Source organism: Prunus mume, linkage group LG3, assembly GCF_029339155.1.
Source record: "Prunus mume cultivar Tortuosa linkage group LG3, ASM2933915v1, whole genome shotgun sequence".
In the NCBI taxonomy this organism is placed as follows: domain Eukaryota; kingdom Viridiplantae; phylum Streptophyta; class Magnoliopsida; order Rosales; family Rosaceae; genus Prunus; species Prunus mume.
The window spans coordinates 10,072,102-10,096,770 of NC_142700.1; the positions used below are offsets into that span (position 1 = coordinate 10,072,102).

Genomic DNA, 24,669 nt, shown 5'->3' on the forward strand with positions numbered 1-24,669 from the left:
TATAACAGAAAAGCTTTTAGTAGAAAAATTGGGTTTTTTTTTTCCTTCTGGTTAGCGGAAAAAAGGCGTTCAGTTCAGTGGAAATGCACATATATGGACCGACTCGTTTATAATATGGCCGTACATGCTAAGGCGGTGCAAAGCTTCTTCCTTTAGTTTTTAATTTAAACACTCCACTCCAGAACGCTTGAAAGCACAAAACTTTATTGGCGTTTGAATCTCTCTCTCTGTTGTTCTGTCACTGTTGGATCGAGCATGGAGGCAAGCAAGGAAGCGTTTCTGAGGGAGTTTGGGGAGCATTACGGGTACCCGAACGGTCCCAAAACCATTGACGAAATCCGAGCAACCGAATTCAAACGATTAGATGGTCTGCCTCTCTTTAATTCGCTTCTATATTCTATCCCTTTGCTCTCTGTTTGCTTCTTGAGAAATTTGAGCTGAAAAAATGACACAAGAAGCAAATAAGCTTTCGGTTTTATCATTTTCAGTCTTATTCGTTGAACCCAAGTGCAATTTTTCTAGTTTTTAATTGAGCTGGGGAAATGAATTAAGTTCTGAAAATTTATTTCTTGGTGGGCATACAGGGGAATATTGGTGAGGTTTGTTTATTGGGTTTTGGCTATTGATGCTGTTGGGTTTGGGAAATGTAGGCCTTGTGTACTTGGACCATGCTGGTGCTACTATGTACTCTGAGTTGCAGATGGAAGCAATCTTTAAAGACTTCACTACCAATGTTTATGGAAACCCACGTATCCTATTACATGTGAAATGAATGATTGTGGTGTGAGAAATCGTTATGTAATTGCTGGAACAGGATTTGCAATATAATCTTGTTCTCCTGGTTGTTGAAATCAAATTGTCTTATAAATTTAATTTATGACCTTATTGTTATTCATGGTTGTTTTTCATTAAGTTCCTTAATTTAAATTCAGATAGTCAAAGTGATACGAGTTCTTCCACTAGTGACATTGTAAGGGAAGCCCGCCAACAGGTATCATATGTTATCTCTAGTTGCTTTGGTGTTAGTCCTCACAATATAATGAATTTTAAAGGTTCAATATATTTTTTCTAATCTTTTCCAAGTAGTTGGATAGAATGGGAATATTATGACCACTAATTGTCCTGAATTGATCTTTATGAGTAATTTTTGTTATCTTGATTTTTTTTTTTCCTGATGATTCATGTGCAAGATTAATAGTTTGCCCCTCATTTCGTACTTTTAGTGAGTTTCTGAATAGCCGTGTCACATTCGTATAGGTCCTTGACTATTGTAAAGCATCGCCAAAAGATTACAGCTGCATATTCACTTCTGGGGCTACAGCGGCACTGAAGCTGGTAGGGGAGGCCTTTCCTTGGAGCTGTCAGAGCTGTTTTACGTACACGATGGAGAACCACAATAGTGTCCTTGGGATCAGAGAGTATCCTAACATGCATCACTCAGTCATCATCTTTAATAGATGGGGTTAGCTTCTTCTGTTTTTTTCAATGATTATTCTAGAATTTTTGTTTGTACATTTAATGGAGAGGATCCTTTTCACCAACATTTCTGTCTCAACTTACAAGTTTGTGCTTAATGTTTGGCATGGAAGTTGAACATCAGTTTTGTCAGATGATTGACTTCTGAGTGATATTACAGACTTACTTTGTGTACCATTAATGCTTGTGGTCTTTGGACCTGTATATATGTTCCCTTACCGGATGTTGTTTTTTCTTGAAATCTTTTGAAATCAAATGGAGAGCTTGGGCCACTTTGTTTTGTATGCAATATTTTGTACACTCTACTATAATTTTGAATTGACGTCATTATTCTTCTGTTTTTCATTTTCACCTTCTTAAGAGTCTGAGCGCCATATATGTAGCCCTTAATTAGTTTAGATATGCTCTGGATCAAGGAGCTGCAGCCTTTGCAATAGATGTTGAAGAGACTGTGCATCATGGAGTATCCACTGGTACTGCAGCATCTATGAAGGTGTTGCAGCACCAAGTGCAAAGGAGAAATGAAGCAAGTTCCCTGGAAGAACCAACAGGTAATTCTGACTGGACGCATTAGATATTGATGGAAAGTTGGCAAGACCTTGATCGCAGCACATCTTCCTAGCATTTTTGGATGGTTGCTATCTGCATATGTAATTTCATGCATGTCTTTGGTAGGGAAAGGGGGTTCAAACGGTTTGGCTGAATTAAAATTGGGATTTCATGACATTCAAGATTATGACAATTTTTCATTGGATTTCTGTTGCAACACCAGTTAGTTGTAAAAAACTGTACAATGGGTGAAAATTTAATTGGTTTTTAGTGATTTGATGTTATCATTTATAAGTTATTGTTGTTGGTTTCTTTAAGCCTGTTGCGAAAGTGTTGGTCTTAAATATGAGACAAATAATTGTAAATCATATTCATACTTGTACTTTGTTTGGGGATACTGTTATAAATAACAGTTTTGTATACTGATATTTTCAGGAGAGTTCATGATAACGTACATGAATTTGATTTCATTTCATTTTCCTGATGCAGGAGAGGCATATAACTTATTTGCCTTCCCCTCAGAGTGCAATTTTTCTGGTTTGAGATTCAGCCTTGACTTGGTGAAGATAATTAAAGAAGATCCGGCAAGAATTCTGGAAGGCTCTCCATTTTGCAAGTAGGTCATACATTATATCCAGTAAACTTCTTATTTGTTCTGCCATTCACATTTGATTCTAATCTGAATTAATGATTCATGGAATATTTGATCTGAACAAAATTATTGTTGTTACAATTATTGCAACCAGTTTATCTTGCATAAGCAGAATATAACTGCAATATCAGTTTTGAATTTTCGATGGATGTGGTTATATTAGTACAGAGCCGAATGTTACCTGGTGTGGCTGGTTGAGGTTTTTGTTGTCTTCCCATTAATTTATGGACCTCTCTTCTTCTCATGTTCTTCACCTTTTCTATTACAAAAAATAAAATAAAAAGGAAAAGAAAGGCAGAATTGCTTTGAATGTACATACCTATGCTGCTGTTGTGTCATGACTTGTTTCTGGAAGAAAAATATATCATAAATGGAAGATCCTCTATACAAACATTAGTATGCAGACAAATGCATGCATAAACATGTGCATGCCAGTGCGTCTCCGCACATGTTTTCTGTTGGCTTGGTTGTCTTGTCTTTTTCTGCGAATGTGATATATATTTATCCTCCGAGTCTTTATTTTGCTGCCTTTTGGTCTTTCTTTTCAATGAAGGGTTTTCCTGGAAGACAAGTATAGAATCTTTGCTGATGATCTCTCTTTGAATGCTTCTATTTTATACAGCATAGGTTTTGCTCATTCTAGTATGCTTTGCTGTTTATATTGGGACATCTAGGTAGTATACTATAGAGGAACTACATTTTGAGAATTTCTTTAAAAATTCATCAATTTGATATTATGCATTTAGTATTTTATTTTATTTTTACTTTTTTTATCTCATAAGTGGGCGCTGGATGGTCTTGATTGATGCTGCAAAAGGATCTGCCGCAGAACCACCAGATTTATCATTATATCCGGCAGATTTTGTTGTTATGTCTTTCTATAAGGTACATGTCTTTCTTTGGATTTTGTTAGAAACCATTACCTTTGGATATTAATGTTTTGTATCTGTATGTTTCTTGTTAAGCTGTTTGGTTATCCAACTGGACTTGGAGTGCTCATTGCTCGAAATGGTAAGTAACTAATAATGAACATAATCATATTTTAAAAATAATTTGGTGGCGTGTTAGAAGTTTTCTCCAGTCTCACATATATGTTGTGATATTGCCTTCAAAGTACTAAAATTGCCTTTTATCTTGTTTTCCAAGGGTGGGTAGGCGTAGTTCATTTATTTGTGATTTTAGTTCTTGTTGCATGTGCCATTTTCTTCCCTTTAAAGTAGGATGTCACAGAAAATTATAGAAGTATGGCCACTAGATCTCTTCTTGGTTGCTTGCATGAACTTACTACTTGTGAAAATTATGTTCTAATTTTTTGTTCATGCTACTTCCATTAATTTTTTCTTTGGTAGTGTATCATCTTGAAATGTAATATCAAAACTAAGGGATATGTTTTTCTTATTTGAACTTTTATTTTACAACACAGATGCCTCCAGGTTATTGAAGAAGACGTACTTCAGTGGAGGTTTGCACCTAGATATCTAATTTGCTATCACTAGTCTGTATAGTTTATTTTGGGTCACACTAGTCAATATAGTTATACAGTTGGTAATCATACGAACATTTCAGGCACAGTCGCAACCTCAATCGCTGATATTGACTTTGTTAGGAGAAGAAAAAGTGTGGAAGAGCTCTTTGAGGATGGCACCATTTCATTCCTGAGCATAGCTTCTGTTCACCATGGGTTCAAAATTCTTAATTCCCTAACTGTATCTGCCATATCTCGGTATGTTATAGTTTGTTAGTTTCAAAATGCATTGTCTGTACTCTGTAGTGATAAAAATAACTCCTCATTTTCTAAACAAAACTTTATGCATGTAATACGGTTGAATTGCTCCTCTGAAATAAGTTAAAATCATCGTATTGTATTCTGACATGAATCATCCTTGGGATTTTTCTTGATATATGCACTTTTTACATTGAGAATTAGCTGATCTCTACCTAGGTAGGAAAATGATGGATCTGCATTCTCTCATCATTAGTTTGTCTCAATTTTCTGCTAAGAATATTTCCTGCCATTGCATTTGGACAATGAAAAAAGTTAAGTACGACTTTGCAAGTCTTTTCCTCATAATTTTCATCATATATAAAAAAAACTGTGGTATATTTTAATTTTATTTAATTTTCCATTGCTAGAAATGGGTATTCTCCTTGATTTTCATACTTTTTCATTTCTATCTTCAGTTAATAATCTTTGTCTAGATAATAAATATAGATGAAATGCTCTGAACCATGCATGACCTTGCTATTATTCTAGGCATACAGCATCTCTTGCCTGGTACGTGAGGAAGAAGCTCTTGGGCTTGAGGCATGAAAATGGAGCCCGTGTTTGCACGCTTTATGGAGATTCCAAGGTTTCCTTTGTAATTGAATGCTTACTGAGCTTTTCTTTTTGAAATTAAAGCTGCTGCATTTACTAAGTAATGAAATGCACGTCATTTCATATGTTATATCTCTTTGCGTTGTGGAGGGGGAAGGATGGGGGTGGCAGTTAGAACTTCTTATATTTTTCTATTTTTGGTAAAAACAAAGGCTTCTGATTCATTTCAAGTAAGCCAACTTCACTGCATGTAATTCTTTAAGGGAAAAAAGTAGGGAAAAGGCCAAGGAGTTGTTTGGAAAATGGTAGGAAAGAGTTGCAAGTTTGATGATTCTTTTTATATCCGACTGTGGTCCAATTATGTAAATTTGAAGATGCCAGTTCAAATTTGGTCTGACACATGATCCCCAGTTTGAGTTGAGTCCCTCTTGGTTGTATCAGGTGGTGGCACCTCCTCTTAAGACTGAGGGTGATGCCTTGGTGCTTGTGCTATTTACCTGGCACAATAGAGAAAAGTTCATTGACTGTATTAACCTCCTCGACTTTCAGTGGGTCTAGCTAACATTGATGACTCTGTTGGATATACTGTTAAGGTCTAATGTGTCAATTCTTTAGAACTTTTGATTTTTATGTCAGATGCTCTGTAACAATTAGTTAGTTTAGACGTCTAATGTTTGATCAATTTAGTAAATGCTCTATGGACAGACAATCTCTTTCTTCTATGTTTTCTGAGATTTGTAGATAACAATCTGATATATTTCAAAACTTTATTCTGTTAGGCATTATTTCATGACTTTGGTCCTACAGTCTCATTCAACTTGAAAAGGTCGGATGGCTCCTGGTGTGGATACCGTGAAGTGGAAAAACTGGCATCTTTATCTGGGATTCAGTTACGGGTAAATTTATGAGATGTTATTTGGCATTCAACCTATCCTTTTGGTCTTTGCATGACAATCAAATTATGCTACTCTACTAGAAATGGCAATATGTGATTGATTTTTTTTTTTTTTTATTATTATACCTAATTCACAAATGATAGGTAACTTGAAATTGCAAAAGTTGTTGCAAGGTTTACACTGTTGGGCAAAACCTTTCTAAGGGAATTGGGTATGGATGCCCAGGAATGTATGAAACTCTATAGTGATAATAAAGCTGTCATTAACAGAATCTAGTCCAATATAATAGAACTAGAAGAAAACCTGGAATCTGGTGTGATATGATATGCACTCCTTTTGTGAAGACATGACAAGAACTTGCTGATATCTTCACTAAGAGTGTGCCCAGTACTCTCGTCCATTCATTTGTCGACAAACTTGGTATGCAAAATATCTGAACAGCAGCTTTGAGCAGTGTTGGAATATTTGTTGTGTAGCTCAGGATGTTCTTGCCTTTGTGAAATTACCAAAATATATGATGTACAGTAGCTTAGGATATAGCATAAACACCTCTTGGTCGCTTCTCAAGGTGTTATTCATTTGCAATATGTTGCATTTTAAGTAATTGGCGATTTTTCAGCATTTCCTTGGTGTCAGAACAACGTGGAATGTGTTTTTTAATTTTTCTTTCTGTTAAGCTCACCAAAATAAAATTGGTACTTAGGATTTTATAAAAATATTCTTCTGTTTTTAAACGCAATTGATCTTCTGAGATAACTTATGTCAATCTATGTATATAATTCATATTTTGCATGCATTTCCTAAATTTGTTCTATGTAATGATATATAATCTGGTTGGGTGAAAGAAAGATCAGCAATTTTACTCCACTTGTGATGGGTCCTGACATTCTCTTATATCCTCCTTTCTATGTAGACAGGATGCTTTTGCAATCCCGGTGCATGTGCAAAATATCTTGGCTTGTCTCACTTGGATCTTCGTTCAAACTTTGAGGTGCTTGGAACTGTTTATTTTGATTTCTTTTTTTTTTTCTTTTTTCTTTTTTGTGGTTTTCGAGGGGAAAGGAAGGGGTGGGGGTGTGTGGGGGATTGGGGCTTACTTCTGACTTTTCATAGGATTTAGTTAATGAATGACTATTCTATTCTAGTTGAATGATCCACCGCATGGCGTGTATTTTTCAGTTTCTGCTTGAGGGTATGAAATACTCTTAACAATTTGGTTTTGGATATTAGGCTGGACATGTTTGCTGGGATGATCATGACATAATTCATGGAAAACCTACTGGAGCGGTGAGACTATCCTTTGGTTATATGTCAACATTTGAAGATGCAAAGGTAGATGTTCTTTCTCAAGCCATAGAGAGCATAGTTAAAATTTGAAGTGTACAGTGTTGCAGCATTTCCTTTCCAATTTTATGCATAAGCTAATGTGAAGCACAACATTCCAGGCTTTAACTAACAAATGTTTGTTTTCTTAGATTTTGAAAGGCAAAAACACTAATTTGGCTTTTTCATTCCAGTCTGATTTTCTTTTCTCTTTCTTGTTTTATGAAATGCAGAAATTTATTGATTTCGTGACAAGTTCCTTCGTAGCATTACCCAATTGGATTGAAAGTGGGTATCAACTAATGCAAGGTTCATCCCCTTTCTAAATGAAGGTTAATTTATATATTGCTTTATACTCTGGTCTGAAAGAGTTGAAGTTTGGTTTAAATTACATATCTTCATTTCCTGTGGAGGATTCCAACCTCCTGCTCCTCCCACCCTCTCTTAATTCTTATTTTCTTTGCATTTTCAAAATTATAAGCCATGTCATTGTTTCCGTTGCCTCACAAGATGAAGTGATCGTTTCTCATGTTATTAATATAGGAAAGAAAAGGACTGGGCATAGTAAAATTCTATGCAGCACGGATGACGCATCTATGTGTGATGTCTTTTGCATGGTATCGTATGTTGAGAAATAAAGAGGGAGGGAATAAGGTGCTTCAATCATAATCCTTAAAGCGGTCTACATGAAGCAGAGCATTAGTTATAATAAGAAACTAAACAATGGCGACGTAGGAAACTAAATTACACTCCTATAGGAACCAAATGTTCTTACAAAAAACAGCCATTCAAGAGATAGCATAGATGCTGATTATGCCTAGCTTGTTAAATCAGTCAAAAACATAATTGAAACTTATAATTTTAAAGCAGACTCAAAACATAAAAGTGAATTGGATTTGTACTTGTGCTACCTTGAATGAATGTTGTAATGCCACCTTGAGCCTTGAGTTTATTTGGATATGATATTTAAGATCTTCAAGAGTCTCTCAGCATTACTCCTGAATGTGTTAGGGTTCAACTTGTCTGAAATTTTAAACCAGACCTTTTATATTTGGGGATCTTTGAACTTTAACATGGTTTTATTTCTCACTTCAATAACTTAGGCTTCACATGGCTACAAACTGGATTGCATCGTGTGCCTCTACCTAAATTATAATTGTGAAAATTTGTAAATAGAGTACAACCCTAATTCAATAGGAAACTAGCTAACAACCAAAACACCTAATTTAGGAGACTAGTTAAGCCCATAAACAAAGTAGAAGCATTCTTATACTCTTAAAATACAAATTCTCTAATATAACGTTTTTTTCATCTCCCATTCCACATTTTTTTTATGATATTGGATGAGAGATAGTAAAGTTTTTTATTTAAGGAGAGGAGCGCTCATTTATGGAAACCAAAGCCCAGATTTTGGATGGTTAATTGAGTGGGCCTTGTGAGCTTTTTCCATGTCTCCTATTTCTCTTGTCAGTTTTTGCTTTCTTTACACTCTTTTCACTGTGGGTTTTGTGTACATGGGTTGCTCTACACTAAAATTCGTTTACTTATTAATATATTGTAGGTTCGGAAAGCAGACTAGGAGCTGCCAGTTTCTATCTCAAATCTATCACTGTTTACCCAATAAAATCATGTGCAGGATTCAATGTCGAAAGTTGGCCTTTGAGCACTTCTGGTAGCTATTTCTTGTCTTCACATTTTATGTGTTTTTTCTTGGAATAGTTGTGTAAAATATCATCATAATTTAATAATATTGTACATAGCAGTAGGAGGCACCTTTTTGAATAACACAAGGATACAAGCCTGCCGTGCCAGTTAATCTTATGTAACAAGTGTTATTTGATAGTCATTATGATGGAAAAGAAAAGTTACACCCCCATGGATTATCATACTTAGGATCACCCTATTTCGGTGAAGAGCGTAGCAAGCAGTGGTTATCTGTGGCGAAGCATAAAGAAGAGGAGATTGGAATTGTACTTATCTGTTGAAGATAACCTGTATTAACATTTACCAGAACCAAATTTTGTTGTTATCATACTTAGGATCACCCTATTTCGGTGAAGAGCGTAGCAAGCAGTGGTTATATGTGGCGAAGCATAAAGAAGAGGAGATTGGAATTGTACTTATCTGTTGAAGATAACCTGTATTAACATTTACCAGAACCAAATTTTGTTGTTGAACCTTGGTGACTTAATAACACTGGATGTGTTTCACAGTTTCAAGAATGTAGATTGAACCTAATGATTTTATAATTGTTTTCCTTTTTTTCTTTGGCATAGTATCTGTTCATTTCTTATAAGTATGTCCTGCTCCAGGAAATTAGCAAAATTTCGTTTGTTATTTATTATGTATGTATAATGTATGTATTAATGTATGCATCTTAATGCAGTGACAATATATAGAGGGCCTAGAGGCACTGTATGTTCCATTATTTGAATATCCCTGTTTGATGGGTAGAATCTTTGTCATATCTGGGAGTGTATTGGTTAATGGAATTTTATTATTTTTTCGGTGGTTTTTTAGCAGGTTTGCTTCATGATCGGGAATGGGTTCTTACAAGCCTAAGTGGTGAAATTCTTACGCAGAAGAAGGTGAAATACCAATTTAGTAGTTTTCGACCAAAAAAACCAATTTAGTAGTTTCAAGCACATGCAAATGCGCACAAACACAGTGCAATTGGCTCAGACCCTAGGCATGGCTCCAGCACGTGGGATGGGTACATTCGTGTTCATGCCGTGCTGATGTTGTGCCTAGGGTACAGGTACCTTTTTCTTTTCATATTTTTAATTAAGAGGATTAGGTTTTTTTCCTTGTAGTTAAAGGTATGGGATATTGATAGGTGAAAGAGTAGGGAAAAGAATAAAATAAAATTTAAAAGAGCTCTTTATTCTAGGGCGGCCTATGTGGGTAATATGTCCAAGTGTCTGATCTGGTCTTCAGAGAGTCTTTCAAATTTTGGAGTATATTGAACATCGAATTTGTTTACGCTTTGACCATAAAAAATTGATTAGCATTAACTTTTAATTCTTCTGAATTTGGTTTTGTAGGTTCCTGAAATGTGCTTTATAAGTACTTTTATTGACCTCAACAAGGGAATATTGTTTGTAGAGTCACCACGATGCCAAGTGAAACTGCCAATCAACTTTATCACAGATTCATGTAATGGTGGGAGCGAACAAATTAAGTTAAATGGCCAAAGGCAAGATAATATTTGTGTATCTGTCTTTTTAACTGCTTGTTACTCCTTTGGTCTAGAATGTCATGGCCTTGTTAGACTTGTTGGATTGATGGAATGTTTAGATACTATTACAATGATAATATACTTGTTAATTTGTCGCTGTTTTGAAGTAATTTAGAAAATTCCCTTTGTTTTTGAGCTATCCCCAACATTCTATAAAGGTTTATTGGTTAACATTTGGTTTGTTTTTTCGTTCTTTCTTTTCTTTTCTTTTTGGGGGGGGGGCTTAGATATGAAGTACAGAGCTACAAGAATGAAGTCAATATTTGGTTCAGCAATGCCATTGGTCGACCATGCACTTTATTCCGCTGTTTTAGTTCCAATCACAACTTTTGCTTGAATAAGATCAAAAGTGCAAGCATGGGAAGAGAGGTGCAGAGCATGTTGAATTTTTCCAATGAAGCTCAGTTCTTATTGATTTCTGAGGAAAGCGTGTCTGACCTCAGCCACAGAGTAAGCACAAGTATGTTCTTACATTGAACTGTTGCAAGTCATATAGCGAGTAAATTCTTGCACTCTGATGTGAAACGATCGAGACTTGCATGAGCTATCTTCTGTTCTGAATACAATTGCAATATGGATTGATTTTCCTGTACCCTGGAATCTTTGAGAAAACACTTTTTTTTTCCTATTGTTTTTTCCCCCTCATTGACTAAATTCCGGCCTAATACTGTTCTTATGCCTACCCTATCGCATTATAGACAGCCCAAGACCTTTTAGGAAATTAGTTGAGGATTTTAAGAATGGGCCAAGTGTTATGATACTTGATTGCTCCTTAAAATCAGGCATGATTAGCTTGCCAGAGAGTGGAACCTCTTGCTGCAGAGTAAAAGGAATGTGAAGATGTCGAGCACTTTTGGTTTGTGGTTACTGCCCCACCAAAAGGTAGCTAGCTGAAGAATAGATTCCAAAATTTTACCAAAGGCCCAAAGTTAGCCACGTGCAGTGAAGTTTCTATATTAAAACAATCGGTGTCTATGCTCTTTTCAATTTAGTTGTCATTTGGAGTATAAGAATTGTTTTTCCCCTGATATTTATTGATTTAAAAGTTCATGCAACTGAATGATTGATGGCAGAAGATGTACAAAAGGGTGCTTGTGGAGCAGCAAGCCAAATAAGTCCAATGAGATTTCGGCCCAACATTGTCGTATCTGGAGGTGAACCATATGCTGAAGATGGATGGAAAAATCTTAAAATTGGAAATAAGTACTTCACAGTAAGTTCTATAACTTGAATAGAGAAAGTAATGGATAATTTTAGAGGTACACTAGTGTTCCTCTGGATACTGCGGAGTCTAGAATATAGTCCAGAATATGTATTGAAGTTGTGATTAATTATAGTTCTGTGAGATGCATTGTTAATGTAAAAATGGCTTTTTGCTTCATGGAACTTGAGTCTAGAGATGACAATTATTCGTTTATCTTACATGAGTTTTTGAAACTTTATGAAACCAGTAACTGAATATAATATCATTTACTTCATGTGCAAGGATGGTCTCACTCTACTCTTTTCTTTTCTTTTTTGTTCCTAGTCCCTGGGTGGATGCAACCGTTGCCAGATGATCAACATTGTTCATGATGAAGCCGGACTACTGCAGAAGTCGAATGAACCTTTGGCTACTCTAGCATCGTATAGGAGAATGAAGGTCATCCATTACAGTTATTAAAAAGTAATGTTTATTTTGTTGTCTTTAATTCTTACTAATGCAAATAAAATCAAAACTTTTGCGGATGCAGGGAAAGATTTTTTTCGGAATACTGCTGAAATACGAAAGAAGCGAACCAGTAGGGAGGGATGGTGATTTGTGGCTTCAAGTGGGGCAAGATGTACATCCAAATGTCTCTTAGCTTCATGGCATGTGCATGGATCAACACTCCTGCATAATCTAACAAATAATGTACTTCCATCTCTGGAAATTATAGAAGCTTTCGGATACAATTATGCATTCCCAATGACAGACCTCTCAAAGATTGGTATACATGTCAGTAGTCCGATTATGGAACTCGACAACAGTCCTCTACAGAAGCATTCGACCAAATTTACACACTTTCACTATACGGTTGTGGCCTCCCAGAAAAATGGGATGACATTTATACATGTTTGAGCTATTCAGTGCCAATATATATTGTATATCTGTGTGTAGCATAAGTATATACCATATTCATATACTCTGGTTTTGCAATTCTTAGAAACATAAAGTTGTTCGTGCTGGCTACATCTCTTGCCAATAATTTTGAAAAGCAACGATGTAATATTTGACATATAATCAGATTCTCTGTTTCATTAGTCATTCAAATCTTCTCTTTAAGAAAGTTGAGGGGAAATTTGGCGTGTCAAATAGTTGGTCATCTTTTTGAATGAGGATAATAGACGACGGTTTTCATCTTCCACCTGTGCATTCTTTTTCAAGTTTCAACCTGAACTTTGTAGCAAGTGTTGCATAATAAAGTACTACGCCGTGTTTGGGTAAAAGGAAATTTCAATCTGAACTTTTTGGTCAAAGTAAAAAGGAAGAATTTCGAAAATGAATGATAATATGGTAATTCCATCATCGTACTTTCCATCTATTTATTTTCATCTCAAGTGCACCACGTTCCCATCTTTTAAATTTGTTTTAATAGTTTTTATTTATATTTAAAAAAATGATGCTATATATTTCCTTTACCTCTTCCTCAGCTCTCTCTCATCTACAATCTCAACCCTTAATTAATGAGAGGAAACGCATATATATGTTAGGTTGTTTGTTTCCTTGCACCTGAGTTCAATCCTCCTCAACCGTAAGTTAGAATAATTTTGGATGTCGAATTGTCAAAACCAAAAAAACAAAAAAAAGTAAGGAGGAGAAATGCTTTTTCTAAAGTAATGAGAACAAGTCTCTAAAGATCAGTTAAGCTCAACAATACAATTCAACTCTTAGGAGAATTATTTCAACGAAATGTCACACACACGCATAATAGCACACCCCAGCTGTCTAAAGAGAAAAAAAAAAGGACCAATTAATAAAAAAGATAAATAAACAAAACTGAAATAATGCAAATATGACAGCAGCCGAAGTCTCTGACCAAAACAAAAGCAGCTTCACTGGAATGTTCCTGTTTAGACTTTAGACTTTATGTGACCAACGGTCATGATCCCTTTTTTTTTCTTTTTTTGCCCTTTTTTTCCTTTTTCTTTTTTTGGGTTTTTTTTTTGTTAAATTTCAGAGAGACGAGCTAGTGGCCTAATACTAGCAACACCAATATTGTCCCCAATTTAACCACCTACAAAGCCCAGTATGTGTGAAGTTTTATCACAAAATGTCTCATTGATGTTAATAGTGGAAGTATTCATTATATCTTGTATTTTATTTAGTCAAGTTTTCGATATGAGACTTATATTTTTCAACACTTTTGACATGGTTTTTGTGGCTCTCTGTTAGTACAAAACTCAGTTACATTTTCGTTCAAATTTTCAAACATCAAAAAGCATCAAATAATACATGTTTTGTCACTATGGGATCTAGCCCAATGAAAATAACCTTGACGTGTAGACTAATCAGGTTCGAATCCTCATGACATCTTAGTAATATGTGTGAGGAAACACCCCTCTCCCCCCTCCTTTATAATTTAGGCTATGGCTTATATTAAAAAAATAAAATTATATGTTTTGTCTTAATTGACTTGGCAACTAAGCCACTAGGCTTAGGGTACTATTTTTGCTCCTTGGTCCTTACTCAACTAACTAGGTTTTAATTTTGTCTTGTCTATACGCGTGGACTTGTTCTTATATATTGTTCTATTTTCCTCATGGCTGCTACATGCTATTTCTTTAACTAGGTTCTTAACTTTTTTCCCTCCTTAAAACCAGTAAATTCCTTTCTCTTAATCTTAATTATAATTAGTTTAAGTTGACCTCCATCCCTCCGTGTCGATGGCTGTAGTGACTGCTCCATCACTCTACGTTGTTTCTAATGTTTTATTGTTCTTATGTATTTTAATGCATATGATTATTTTATAGCATTGTCTTACTCACAAGCTATATGTACTAATTAATCATTTTTTTCCTGCTAAAGTTGTATAAATTAATCATTGCGGTGCACACATGACCTGGCATTAACAACATATTTTGCCTGATAGAAATCTAATAGAAAGAAAGAAAAAAAATCCTGCAAGTTGAGCATATACAAGTAGAATTTCCAAGGAAAATAATTTATTTGGATCACACATTTTATATATATATATATATATTTCATTGAATGATCCCTCAAATAAGCTTATTTGAGAGACACCATTATAGAGCCCACTCCATATTATATTTTACTAATCCAAACCGTCTATTTTGTAGATATTTATTCAAATATCATCTCTACAAAAAGTTACTTGAATCCGATATCATTTGACCACTCAATTAAATTATTAAAATTTCAGTACTTTCTTGAAGCACTGTGTTTATTGATTTTGTAGGGCACAATGGAATGTCCAAACGGTTTTCGATTTGTCTAATTTTTGGCAAGAATGATCTATGAATGTTGACTTAAAAAATAGATGGTTCGGATTGTTGAAAATTTTATAGGGAACCCTAAAGAGTGTCCCTTAAATAAAATTATTTGAGGAATCCTCAATAAAAGATGACTGTATATATATATATATATATATATATATCTTTTGTTTGTTTTTTTCCTCTCTTTTTTAATTATCCTTTAGATCCTCTGAGAAATTATGTGAATTTCCGAAAATGATATAATATGAGCAAGTGTGTTTAGTGAATTAACTACAAAAGCCATCGATCTTTTAGGGTTGGAAATTAAATTCTTGTCCACAATAGATTTCAGAATGATACAAGATGGAGACAGTTTCATTTATTTTATTTTAGTTTAGTCTTAGAATAACCGACAGTTTCATTTATTTATTTAAACGTACATCTGTTTCCATACTTCACAATAATATTATATCTTAATAAAGTTTATATAATAGTGAAACAATTATGCATGATTTTATTAAATATAATATTACCATTATTGCCTATGATTTTTTTTTATTTTAATATTCATAAACTGGTCGAATCCAAATTTGCTTCGATCCGTTTTGAGAGGGTGTAGGACCAAATGTCTCACTGCCACCTCCCGGTGGCTGTTAGGCTTCTAGATTAATTCTTCGATTGACAATTTAATTAAATGGGAATTCGTGTCTTAATATGTCTAGGCTTCACGATTTCAAGTCATAAATAAGGTCAGAAACTCGTTGGCCATGGCAAAGTCAAGAGACTCAAAACCTATCATTTTCTAATGGGGGTCATATCTTGTTTAAGATGATATATACCATTCAATTTTTCATGTATATAACATATTGAAGAGGACTAAGATTCTCACCATGCATCAAGCGAGTACATGAAATTCAACAATTTGTTGTCTTGATCAACTATGAAAGGGAGATTCGAACTTGTATGACTTTTATTTAATATTGAAAAGAAAAATACCATTAGACCGGAGATATTTTATCATGTACTAAAACGAGTTGGTCAACAATTAATAGGACGCATATCGTAAACTTACATGCTTTAAGAATATTTATCAATATTTTTATCAAAAATTACATGGTAAAAATGTGCCTTTTGAATTTAAAACAGAGATATTTCGAATTTAAAATTTATGACGAAATCGAAAAGATAAAAAACACTAGACAAGAGTTACTATAATAAGTTTATTGCCGATTATTTAGGATAATTTTGACAATTCATCCCTTTGAAATGGGATTCAAATGTAAATCACCTCCTACTCTTCTAGAAATTCCTTTATCTATATATTTTATATTGTAAATTTCCCAGGAAAATGCAATTAATGCATGTGTTTCTTCGAAAAAGGACAAAGAAAATTGATAAGGTCAATTCAATGGCCTGCTGAAAAGGGGAAGTAATTATCTTAGATGGGTTCGTTTGTAGACTTTGGATTAGCAATATATTATTTTAGTAATTATATGATAATCCATTTGTCCTAAATTCAAACTCACGTGGTTGAGTTGAGTTGAGTGAGTCCATCTATTTTGTCATTTTCGTTGTTTTCCACTTGTTATTCTACATGTTGGAATATACTTGGAATTTGGATCCAATCTATGGGTTTTGTTTGCGTATCTCACTCCCTAACTCAGTTAAGATGGGCGCCAGTGTTTCTGTCGTTCAGTTTGTTTCATAAGACTGGATATGTATTATGACCTAATCATATGCATATCTAATTAGACAATTTCTATTTAAATCTCGCACTTTTCTTTGTCACCCCAATACTTAAATTATTAAGCTCTTAAGTTTTATAATTGTGTAAAAAGACAAAAAAAGTAATCTAATACTTAACCTAATACATGTATAAGTACACCCCGTCACTCTTCATATTAAGTTGTAAGTATCTAAAAAGAATCTAGAGTGAACTTTTTTATGGTAACAGGAGTTGTGGGGTGTGGGGTGTGAGGTGTAAAACTTTTCCCTAAAGATCTAATGTGTATCACAACAAATTCTGATATTCTAAGATTCTCATTTATGCATTTTTCTCTCTCTTGTAGACAATCTAATGCTGAACATTATAAAGCACAACAACCCTCCAGATCGGAAATTTTGTGGATCATCCAAGAAGTTGGTTCTCTATATCTTTCACAAATGCAGAGAGGGTAAGGAGCTGCTTAGAGTGTTTGCTTTGTTCCTTGTTTCTTTCTTTTCCTTTAAGAAATTGAAATTGTCTAAAGAATTCCATTACTCCTGGTTGGCTTGAACTGCAAGAATCTGTTTCTGGATTTGAAAGATTATCTAGACTTACAGTTTTAGTGGAGTGTGAGGTTGATGAGTTTTTTTTTTTCCCCTGATGGGTATGTATTTAGGGGTAGTTTGGGAAGATAGTGCGGTTTGCTTAAAAATTGTGAAAATTTGAATTAGAAGTTGGGATCAAGTTAGAATATGGGGTGAACAAAGAAAAGTGCAGGTTTTAAATAGAAAAACTCTCTAATTATAGGGAATTAATCATTTTATCATGAAGAACGTAAACTAATTCTATACTGCCTCGTTTGTTCGAGATGAGTGTGGGATTATTCCGTTGAGATTCTAAAAATATCTAAATATCCTAAATATCCGTTGTAAAAATATCTAAATATCCTATCATTTTATAGTGTGTGATTTATCCTAAATTTTTAGAGCAAAACTAACGCATCTCATCGCCGTGAGATTCTCACGTTCTAATTTGCAATTATCAATTGGGTAATGGAAGCAATTTTTAAGAACAAATTGCTATAACGAATTAAGAGTTCTATGGATCTCAAAATCTTAATGTGCATGTTGAATACTATTTTGTGCCTCCAGAAGTCTTTCATTAATTGGTCCATTAATATATATATTTTTTAGTATAAGCAATAGTCTAAATTAGAAAGGAGGGGATTTCTTACATACAAACAAATTGATGTCATGGGATTTGAACCTGAGACTTATGTTCTGCAAGTTAAGACCCTTTTTCACTCGGTTAGACCATTGACAATTGATCCATTATTATTCTCCCCATTTTGCACTTCCCCCCATCTTAATCTGACCTTGACTGTGGTTCTCGTTTTTGCCTTGTTTGGACTGGGATCTCTTCCATCCACAATAATTAATAGACGCTTTTGACCACATGCATAAATATTGAAGCAAAATATATACTTCATAAAAATAAAAAATAAAAAAAAAATTTGGAAAGCCAAGCAAATCATGGGCCACATTAACCTATAGATAATACTGTGTGTCGCAATGATATAGAACTGCATAATTTTCATATGCAGATGTACAAATAATTCAAATCCCTCGTGCCATCGAATTATAATTGATTTGCTATAATCATACAAACGTATTGTACAAGTTGGTGTATGTAAGTTTTACTTTGAAAAAAAATTTGTACTTATCAATGTAATACATGGATTGATGCATGTCCCGAAATTATGTTTGTTTATAGGTACAAAATTTTGTGTTTTGGTTTTAAGGCATGCATAAGAAATTGAAATTGTCTAAAGAATTCCATTACTCCTGGTTGGCTTGAACTGCAAGAATCTGTTTCTGGATTTGAAAGATTATCTAGACTTACAGTTTTAGTGGGGTGTGAGGTTGATGAGTTTTTTTTCCCCCCTGATGGGTATGTATTTAGGGGTAGTTTGGGAAGATAGTGCGAGTTGCTTAAAAATTATGAAATTTTGAATTAGAAGTTGGGGTAAACTTAGAATATGGGGTGAACAAAGAGAAGTGCGAGTTTTAAATAGAAAAACTCTCTAATTATAGGGAATTAATCATTTTATCACAAAGAATGTAAACTAATTCTATACTGCCTCGTTTTTTCGAGATGACTAGAATGGACTAGACTCATGACTAGCAAAATGCCTACATTTTATGTGCAATCAAGGCATAATATGGATATTGTTGTTTAACTTGGAGGATGACGAAAGACTATTCATAAGAGGTGATGACTAAAACTTATCCCTCATAATTCAACTATTTTCAAGGGAATTTTTTTTGGGGTGGGGGGAAGAGAATAAGTTGTAGTCATCAACCTCTTATAAATAGTCCCAATTATTCCTTTAAGTTAGCTAACATATCCATATTATGCCTTGCACACGAAATATAGACATTTTTCTAATCCAGTCTAGTCTTCCCTATCAAACAAGCCCTACGCGTCTTGCAATAAGGTTAGCTTTGGAATTAATTGATGTGAATTCTTTACGCTTGTTTAAGTTTAGTGATAATCTTGTCTTACAGTAAGTTGGAAGAAGTCTCAAGTCTGACTCATATAAATGTAAGGACAGTATATATTTGTGATGAGTTTGATACCTCATTGTGATTGGATTTATTATGACAACGTGATTTTGTTGTGGGTGTATTATTCCATTGTAAAAATATCTAAATATCCTATCGTTTTATAGTGTGTGATTTATCCTAAATTTTTAGAGCAAAACTAACGCATCTCATCGCCGTGAGATTCTCACGTTCTAATTTGCAATTTATCAATTGGTAGGAAGCAATTTTTAAGAACAAATTGCTATAACGAGTTAAGAGTTCTATGGATCTCAAGATCTTAATGTGCATGTTGAATACTATTTTGTGCCTCCAGAAGTCTTTCATTAATTGGTCCATTAATATAATTTTTTTTTAGTATAAGATAGTCTAAATTAGAAGGGAGGGGATTTCTCACATACAGATATAAATTGATGCTACGAGATTCGAACTTGAAACTTATGTTCTGCAAATTAAGACCCTTTTTCAATCGGTTAGACCATTGACAATTGATCCATTATTATTCTCCCCATTTTGCACTTCCCCCCTTCTTAATCTGCCCTTGAGTGTGGTTCTCGTTTTTGCCTTGCGATCTCTTCCACCCACAATAATTGATAGACGCTTTTGACCGCATAAATATTGAAGCAAAATATATACTTCATAAATAAAAAAAAAATTGGAAAGCCATGCAAATCATGGACCACATTAACCTAGATAATACTCTGTGTCGCAATGATATAGAACTGCATAATATGCAGATGTACAAATAATTCAAATCCCTCGTGCCATCGAATTATAATTGATTTGTTTATACATAAAGGAAGCCTTTATGGAGACCGATAATGTGATATGTTCTTGGGTCCTTACCTCTTCTACCACGCAAAACTTCTTTGCACAAATCAATGACCCACAAACTGTTGTGTGGCCTTTGTGCAAGGTAATTGATATTATATGACAATTAATATTTGTATGGTATTTGTGGATTATATTTTCATTCACATCGCTTTCAAGAATGAAAATATTTGTATCGAACTTATGCCATAAGAAAAAAATGGGTCTTAATTGTACTTTTTAAAATGACTAAAAATTTACACGCCGTGTATTGAGTGCTATAATCGTACAAACATATCGTGCAAGTTGGTAAGTTTACTTTTAAAAAAATTATTGTACTTATCAACGTAATATATGGATTGATGCATGTCGTAAAATTATGTTTGTTTATAGGCACAAAATTTTGTGTTTTGGTTTTAAGGCAGGCATAGGGACGGGGGTACTTTATCATGGGCTCTATTTCAACCTAATCGTTTTTGAGAGAAGAATATAAGTTGATTAGTCCGATGATCGAAGTGTAGAGTGGCTCGCTCGTCTAATCCTTTTGACTTTTAGCTGATGCAGTTATACATTGTTTCTTTGATATCAATAAATTTCTATCGGTTCAAAACCAAACCAAAAAAAAAAAAAAAAATCTATAAATGTTTAACGTTTCTCTCTAGTTGTATCTGGCCTTGTTATGATGCCTTGAAATTCCTAAATGAGTTGAAGGGAGTGGTGGATGCATTATACATATATGGCACTGACTGAGACTATACAACTAGTATAGCAAGATAAAGTCTTAAACGGCGACAGAGAACCAAAAATGGTTCAAGACTTCTGGCCTGCCAGAGTCAACCTTTATGACTTGACCTAATAAAACTACGTTTTTATGACTTTCTTCACCTTATAAATAGCACAAAGGCCTATGACCCTTCAGCTTAATTATCGAACCTTCTGTTGCACTTGCATCCATATTTCAAAACTGCTATAGACCATCGCCTTCTGCACTGAGGTTACATAACAGCACAACAAAATTGATTGAGGAGCTGAGCTAGAGTTGGAAGAAGATCTCAAAATCATGGACAGCAACTACACTAGCACTAAGGATGATCATCAATATATTGATGAAGATGATGTTCAACTTCCAGGATTTCGGTTTCACCCGACAGATGAAGAACTTGTGGAGTTCTATCTTCGCCGGAAGGTTGAGAAGAAAGCAATCAGCATAGAGCTCATCAAGTCCATTGACATCTACAAGCATGATCCTTGGGATCTTCCAAGTATGCATACATATATATATATGTCCCTGTAATGAATTTTTACTTTCCCTCTTTTTTATTCTCTGGTATATCCTTAATTGGAAGAAGAAGAAGACAAGAAGATAGCTAGGGTTAAATTGCTTCAAAAACTCAAAGGATACTGAGCAAAAGGTGGCCTAGAATATATATTGGTTGCACTGGTTCCTAGTAATAGCTATTTCTTTATTTCTAATTTAACTACTATATATAGTTTATACTATCAAGAAAAATTACTTTAGTATATAAAATATATGATCAGCAAACGATTTCTGTAACCCCTTTAGTTTTTCCATGTATAGCTATAAACCTAGCTCTACTATAAGCGCCGCAGCTAGCTCCAACTATAGATCTTGTTCTTACAAACATATGGATTAATTAATTTGTGATTAACTTCAATATTATGTGTGTATGCGCAGAAGCGATAAGTACATCAGGAGAGAAGGAATGGTACTTCTTCTGCAAAAGAGGGAGAAAGTACAAGAACAGCATCAGACCCAACAGAGTTACAGGGTCTGGATTTTGGAAGGCAACTGGGATTGACAAGCCGATACATTCCCATGGAGGACAAGGCCATGCCTGCATTGGCCTCAAGAAAACATTGGTTTACTACCGTGGAAGTGCAGGCAAAGGCACCAAAACCGATTGGATGATGCACGAGTTTCGCCTTCCCAATCCGGCCGGTTCTAATGAATACATTCACTGCAGCTCCAACACTAAGAACATCAATAGTACTGATCCTCAACAAGAAGCTGTAAGTGAAAAATCTGCATCCTAGTTTCCATCTACCCTTTTATTTGACAAATTAATTACAATTTTGTTCATGTGCGAAATGTCACTGTCTGATAACATAAGATGCTTGTCAGCCTTTGAATCTCTGAATTATTGTTCATTTTTTATTCTGCCTGAATACGTAGTTCCAAATTCATAATCTGGCAACATAAAAAATTTGTCCGACAATATAAGTCAGGCATAATAAAAAAAACGTTTCTTATGCATTTTGCATCTCACATTAGTACTTTTCATAATTTATCAAAAAATTACTAGAGCTAGCCAGGCTGAAATTAACCTTAACCATAAACCAGTCATGATGTCAAAGTAAACTCATAATAATCCATGACCTACACTAGCTAAATAAAATTTTCCTGTCCCATTTGACCATATATAAAGGCTTATGTTCTGATGGATGCAATGGTTCACTTGTTTCAGGAAATATGGACATTGTGCCGGATATTCAAGAGAAATGTCTCGTACAAAAAATATACAGCAGATTGGAGAGGGCAATCCGGAGCTAAACGCCATCCAATGGACACAGTAAGCTCCAAGAAATGCACAAGTGATCAAGATGACCTAGATCAGTCTAACAATTACATCAGTTTTGGTGCTTCAGACAATATTATTTGCTACGAAGAGAAGAAGCCTGTTGTGAACCATACCAACATGAACAACTTCAATGGAAGCAACCAGCAGCTACATGCAGTAGGCCAGTTGAGCTCCAACATGCCTGCTACATATCCGTACATGGAGACTTTCTCAAACTTTTCGTATCAAGATCTTGAGAATGAGCTTTTGAATGAGAACTGGGATGAGCTTAGATCCGCCGCCGTCCATCTTGCTTTTGATCCAACGTTTCTGGTGTAAATGGAATAATTAATGTTGCAGTGGGGAAGTGCTAGAGTGTAGGAGTTCATGTTTTGACAAACTGATATATTTAATTTTATCTTGTTGCCTTGTTTATAAAATTTGGATGTATTCTAATATTGTATGAATTAATTTCTCTGTATAGAATCTAGTGCACATGCAATCTGAGGGCTTTGGAGAAAATGTTGAAGGTCGTCAGGGGGGCTGCTGCAAATTAAAAGAGCCAGGTTGTTCGTGTCGCTTGAAGCTTCGACATTTGCTTTTATATATATATATTTTTATTAATTCTTGATTACATACATAAACGTGCAAGAACTCAATCTAAGGCTCAACTCAAGGCCTTATTTTATGTCGTTCAAGTACATCGAAGAAAATCAAACCTTACTAATTTAGGTTGTGTTAGCATGATTCATTTAAATTAAGCTCAGTTCAGCTGTGCTCTTGAATTATTTTATATGAAGACTCTGAGGAATTAAACTAGAAAACATGCATAATTACTACACATTATAAACATCAACAAGGACTTCCTCAAGCCAATGAGGTTTCGTCCAGTGAAAAAAGGCCTTGATTTGCAGATCAAAGATCTCAAGTTTGAATACATCATAGTTGTATATATATGTGAAAATTCCTCTTCGTATAGTTTTAGACTATCACCTATACTTATTATTATTATTTTTTTAAAAGGCCTGCTTCAAACCCTCAATTCTTAAGCAAAAGTAAAACAAAAAACTTGGTGAGTAAATGAGTGTTGCACTGAAATTGCTAGACTCTATAATATAATTCGTGGGAACTTTTTTATGAAAAACAAAAACAAAAAATATCACATGAATGAATGCATGGAGAGCAGATGATTATCCCACTTTAACGGTTTGTTTAGCTAGGGTTCTACGGCTCCCATCTCCTCCTTATTGAGAATTGACATTTGAAACTAAAAAAATTCAAGAACAAGAATGTGAAATATCAGTTGTATAGGATTCGTTGGATTAAGATCATCACATGATCAGAAGTTACTCTCATTAATATTTTTCAATTTTCGCCTATCGAGTTTCCCTTGGAGCACAAAAAGAATAATTACTCTCTTCAAATTGCTTTGTGATTTAAATATACACACATAACGTTCGATTTTTTTCAATTTATTTCTTCAAATTGTTTCAACTATCTATTTACATGTACTATCTAGCTAATATTTATCTAATGAGGAGGTGCTATATGGGTTCCATCTCTAGAAATATAAAGGGACATAAAATCGTCTCTATTGTCATTATTACCAGTATTTTAGAGGAAGGTATGGCAACAACGTCACATAATAAAGTACATAATCTACCATTAGGCACAAATGATAAGAAACAATGCTAAAATCGCTATATGATTATATAATAGGAAAATGTGAGACCCATTGTAACAATTAGGCACGTAAAACCATTTTTTGTGTCATATTAACAACAGGGAACCCTTAAAGAAACCACGAACTCATAAAAGTCCATACTACTACAATAGACATTATCTTCCATACCAATAGAACACAAAGGGGATTGATAGAACTCAGTGTCTTTTAAGCGCTTACCAGTATATATTTGAGATTTCAATATATTCCAGATAAGTTTGATTCAATGAGTATTGCGAAGTGGACACACTTAGTCGCTTTAGACCCAAAACCAATTGAAAATCCATCTTAAACTCGCACTCCTTTTTCGAAATCATATGTTTTGTTTCGGAACCGAATGAAC

General features: G+C 34.4%; 2 protein-coding genes across 10 annotated transcripts; both read left to right on the forward strand.

Moving 5' to 3' along the window:
* On the forward strand, window positions 1–12,738 carry ABA3 (molybdenum cofactor sulfurase (LOS5) (ABA3)). Of its 8 annotated transcripts, none has more exons than XM_089048431.1 (22): window positions 8–367; window positions 651–749; window positions 933–991; window positions 1,258–1,418; window positions 1,876–2,027; window positions 2,515–2,641; window positions 3,460–3,562; window positions 3,643–3,688; window positions 4,101–4,139; window positions 4,244–4,400; window positions 4,932–5,028; window positions 5,774–5,890; window positions 6,804–6,881; window positions 7,121–7,222; window positions 7,447–7,522; window positions 8,775–8,885; window positions 9,737–9,801; window positions 10,258–10,409; window positions 10,679–10,911; window positions 11,528–11,664; window positions 11,980–12,093; window positions 12,185–12,738. In XM_089048431.1, the coding sequence occupies exons 1-22, from the start codon at window positions 256–258 to the stop codon at window positions 12,293–12,295; spliced, it is 2,448 nt and encodes an 815-aa protein (XP_088904557.1). In that variant the 5' UTR covers window positions 8–255; the 3' UTR covers window positions 12,296–12,738. The 8 variants fall into 8 exon arrangements, 6 of the variants coding, with proteins under 6 accessions (XP_088904557.1, XP_016648747.2, XP_088904558.1 ...); XM_016793261.2 differs by having other exon boundaries at window positions 9–367; window positions 9,734–9,801; XM_089048432.1 differs by having other exon boundaries at window positions 10–367; window positions 585–749; window positions 9,734–9,801; window positions 11,525–11,664.
* Window positions 12,739–20,958: 8,220 nt separating this feature from the next.
* Window positions 20,959–23,332, forward strand: LOC103325772 (NAC (No Apical Meristem) domain transcriptional regulator superfamily protein). Of its 2 annotated transcripts, XM_089047693.1 has the most exons (4): window positions 20,959–21,286; window positions 21,721–22,055; window positions 22,511–22,980; window positions 23,088–23,332. In XM_089047693.1, the coding sequence occupies exons 1-3, from the start codon at window positions 21,085–21,087 to the stop codon at window positions 22,940–22,942; spliced, it is 969 nt and encodes a 322-aa protein (XP_088903819.1). In that variant the 5' UTR covers window positions 20,959–21,084; the 3' UTR covers window positions 22,943–22,980; window positions 23,088–23,332. The 2 variants fall into 2 exon arrangements, with proteins under 2 accessions (XP_088903819.1, XP_016648489.2); XM_016793003.2 differs by having other exon boundaries at window positions 22,511–23,332.
* The last annotated feature ends 1,337 nt before the right edge of the window (window positions 23,333–24,669 follow it).

What these genes read in the sequence shown, in the direction of transcription:
- ABA3 (XM_016793259.2), top strand. Translation starts at nt 256, where the DNA reads ATGGAGGCAAGCAAGGAAGCGTTTCTGAGGGAGTTTGGGGAGCATTAC. An exon ending in ATCTTCGTTCAAACTTTGAG is followed by an intron (nt 6,882 to 7,120) that starts GTGCTTGGAACT and finishes TTTGGATATTAG; the next exon opens with GCTGGACATGTTTGCTGGGA. An exon ending in CAACATTTGAAGATGCAAAG is followed by an intron (nt 7,223 to 7,446) that starts GTAGATGTTCTT and finishes TATGAAATGCAG; the next exon opens with AAATTTATTGATTTCGTGAC.
- LOC103325772 (XM_016793003.2), top strand. Translation starts at nt 21,085, where the DNA reads ATGGACAGCAACTACACTAGCACTAAGGATGATCATCAATATATTGAT. An exon ending in TGATCCTTGGGATCTTCCAA is followed by an intron (nt 21,287 to 21,720) that starts GTATGCATACAT and finishes GTGTATGCGCAG; the next exon opens with AAGCGATAAGTACATCAGGA. An exon ending in CTGATCCTCAACAAGAAGCT is followed by an intron (nt 22,056 to 22,510) that starts GTAAGTGAAAAA and finishes CACTTGTTTCAG; the next exon opens with GAAATATGGACATTGTGCCG.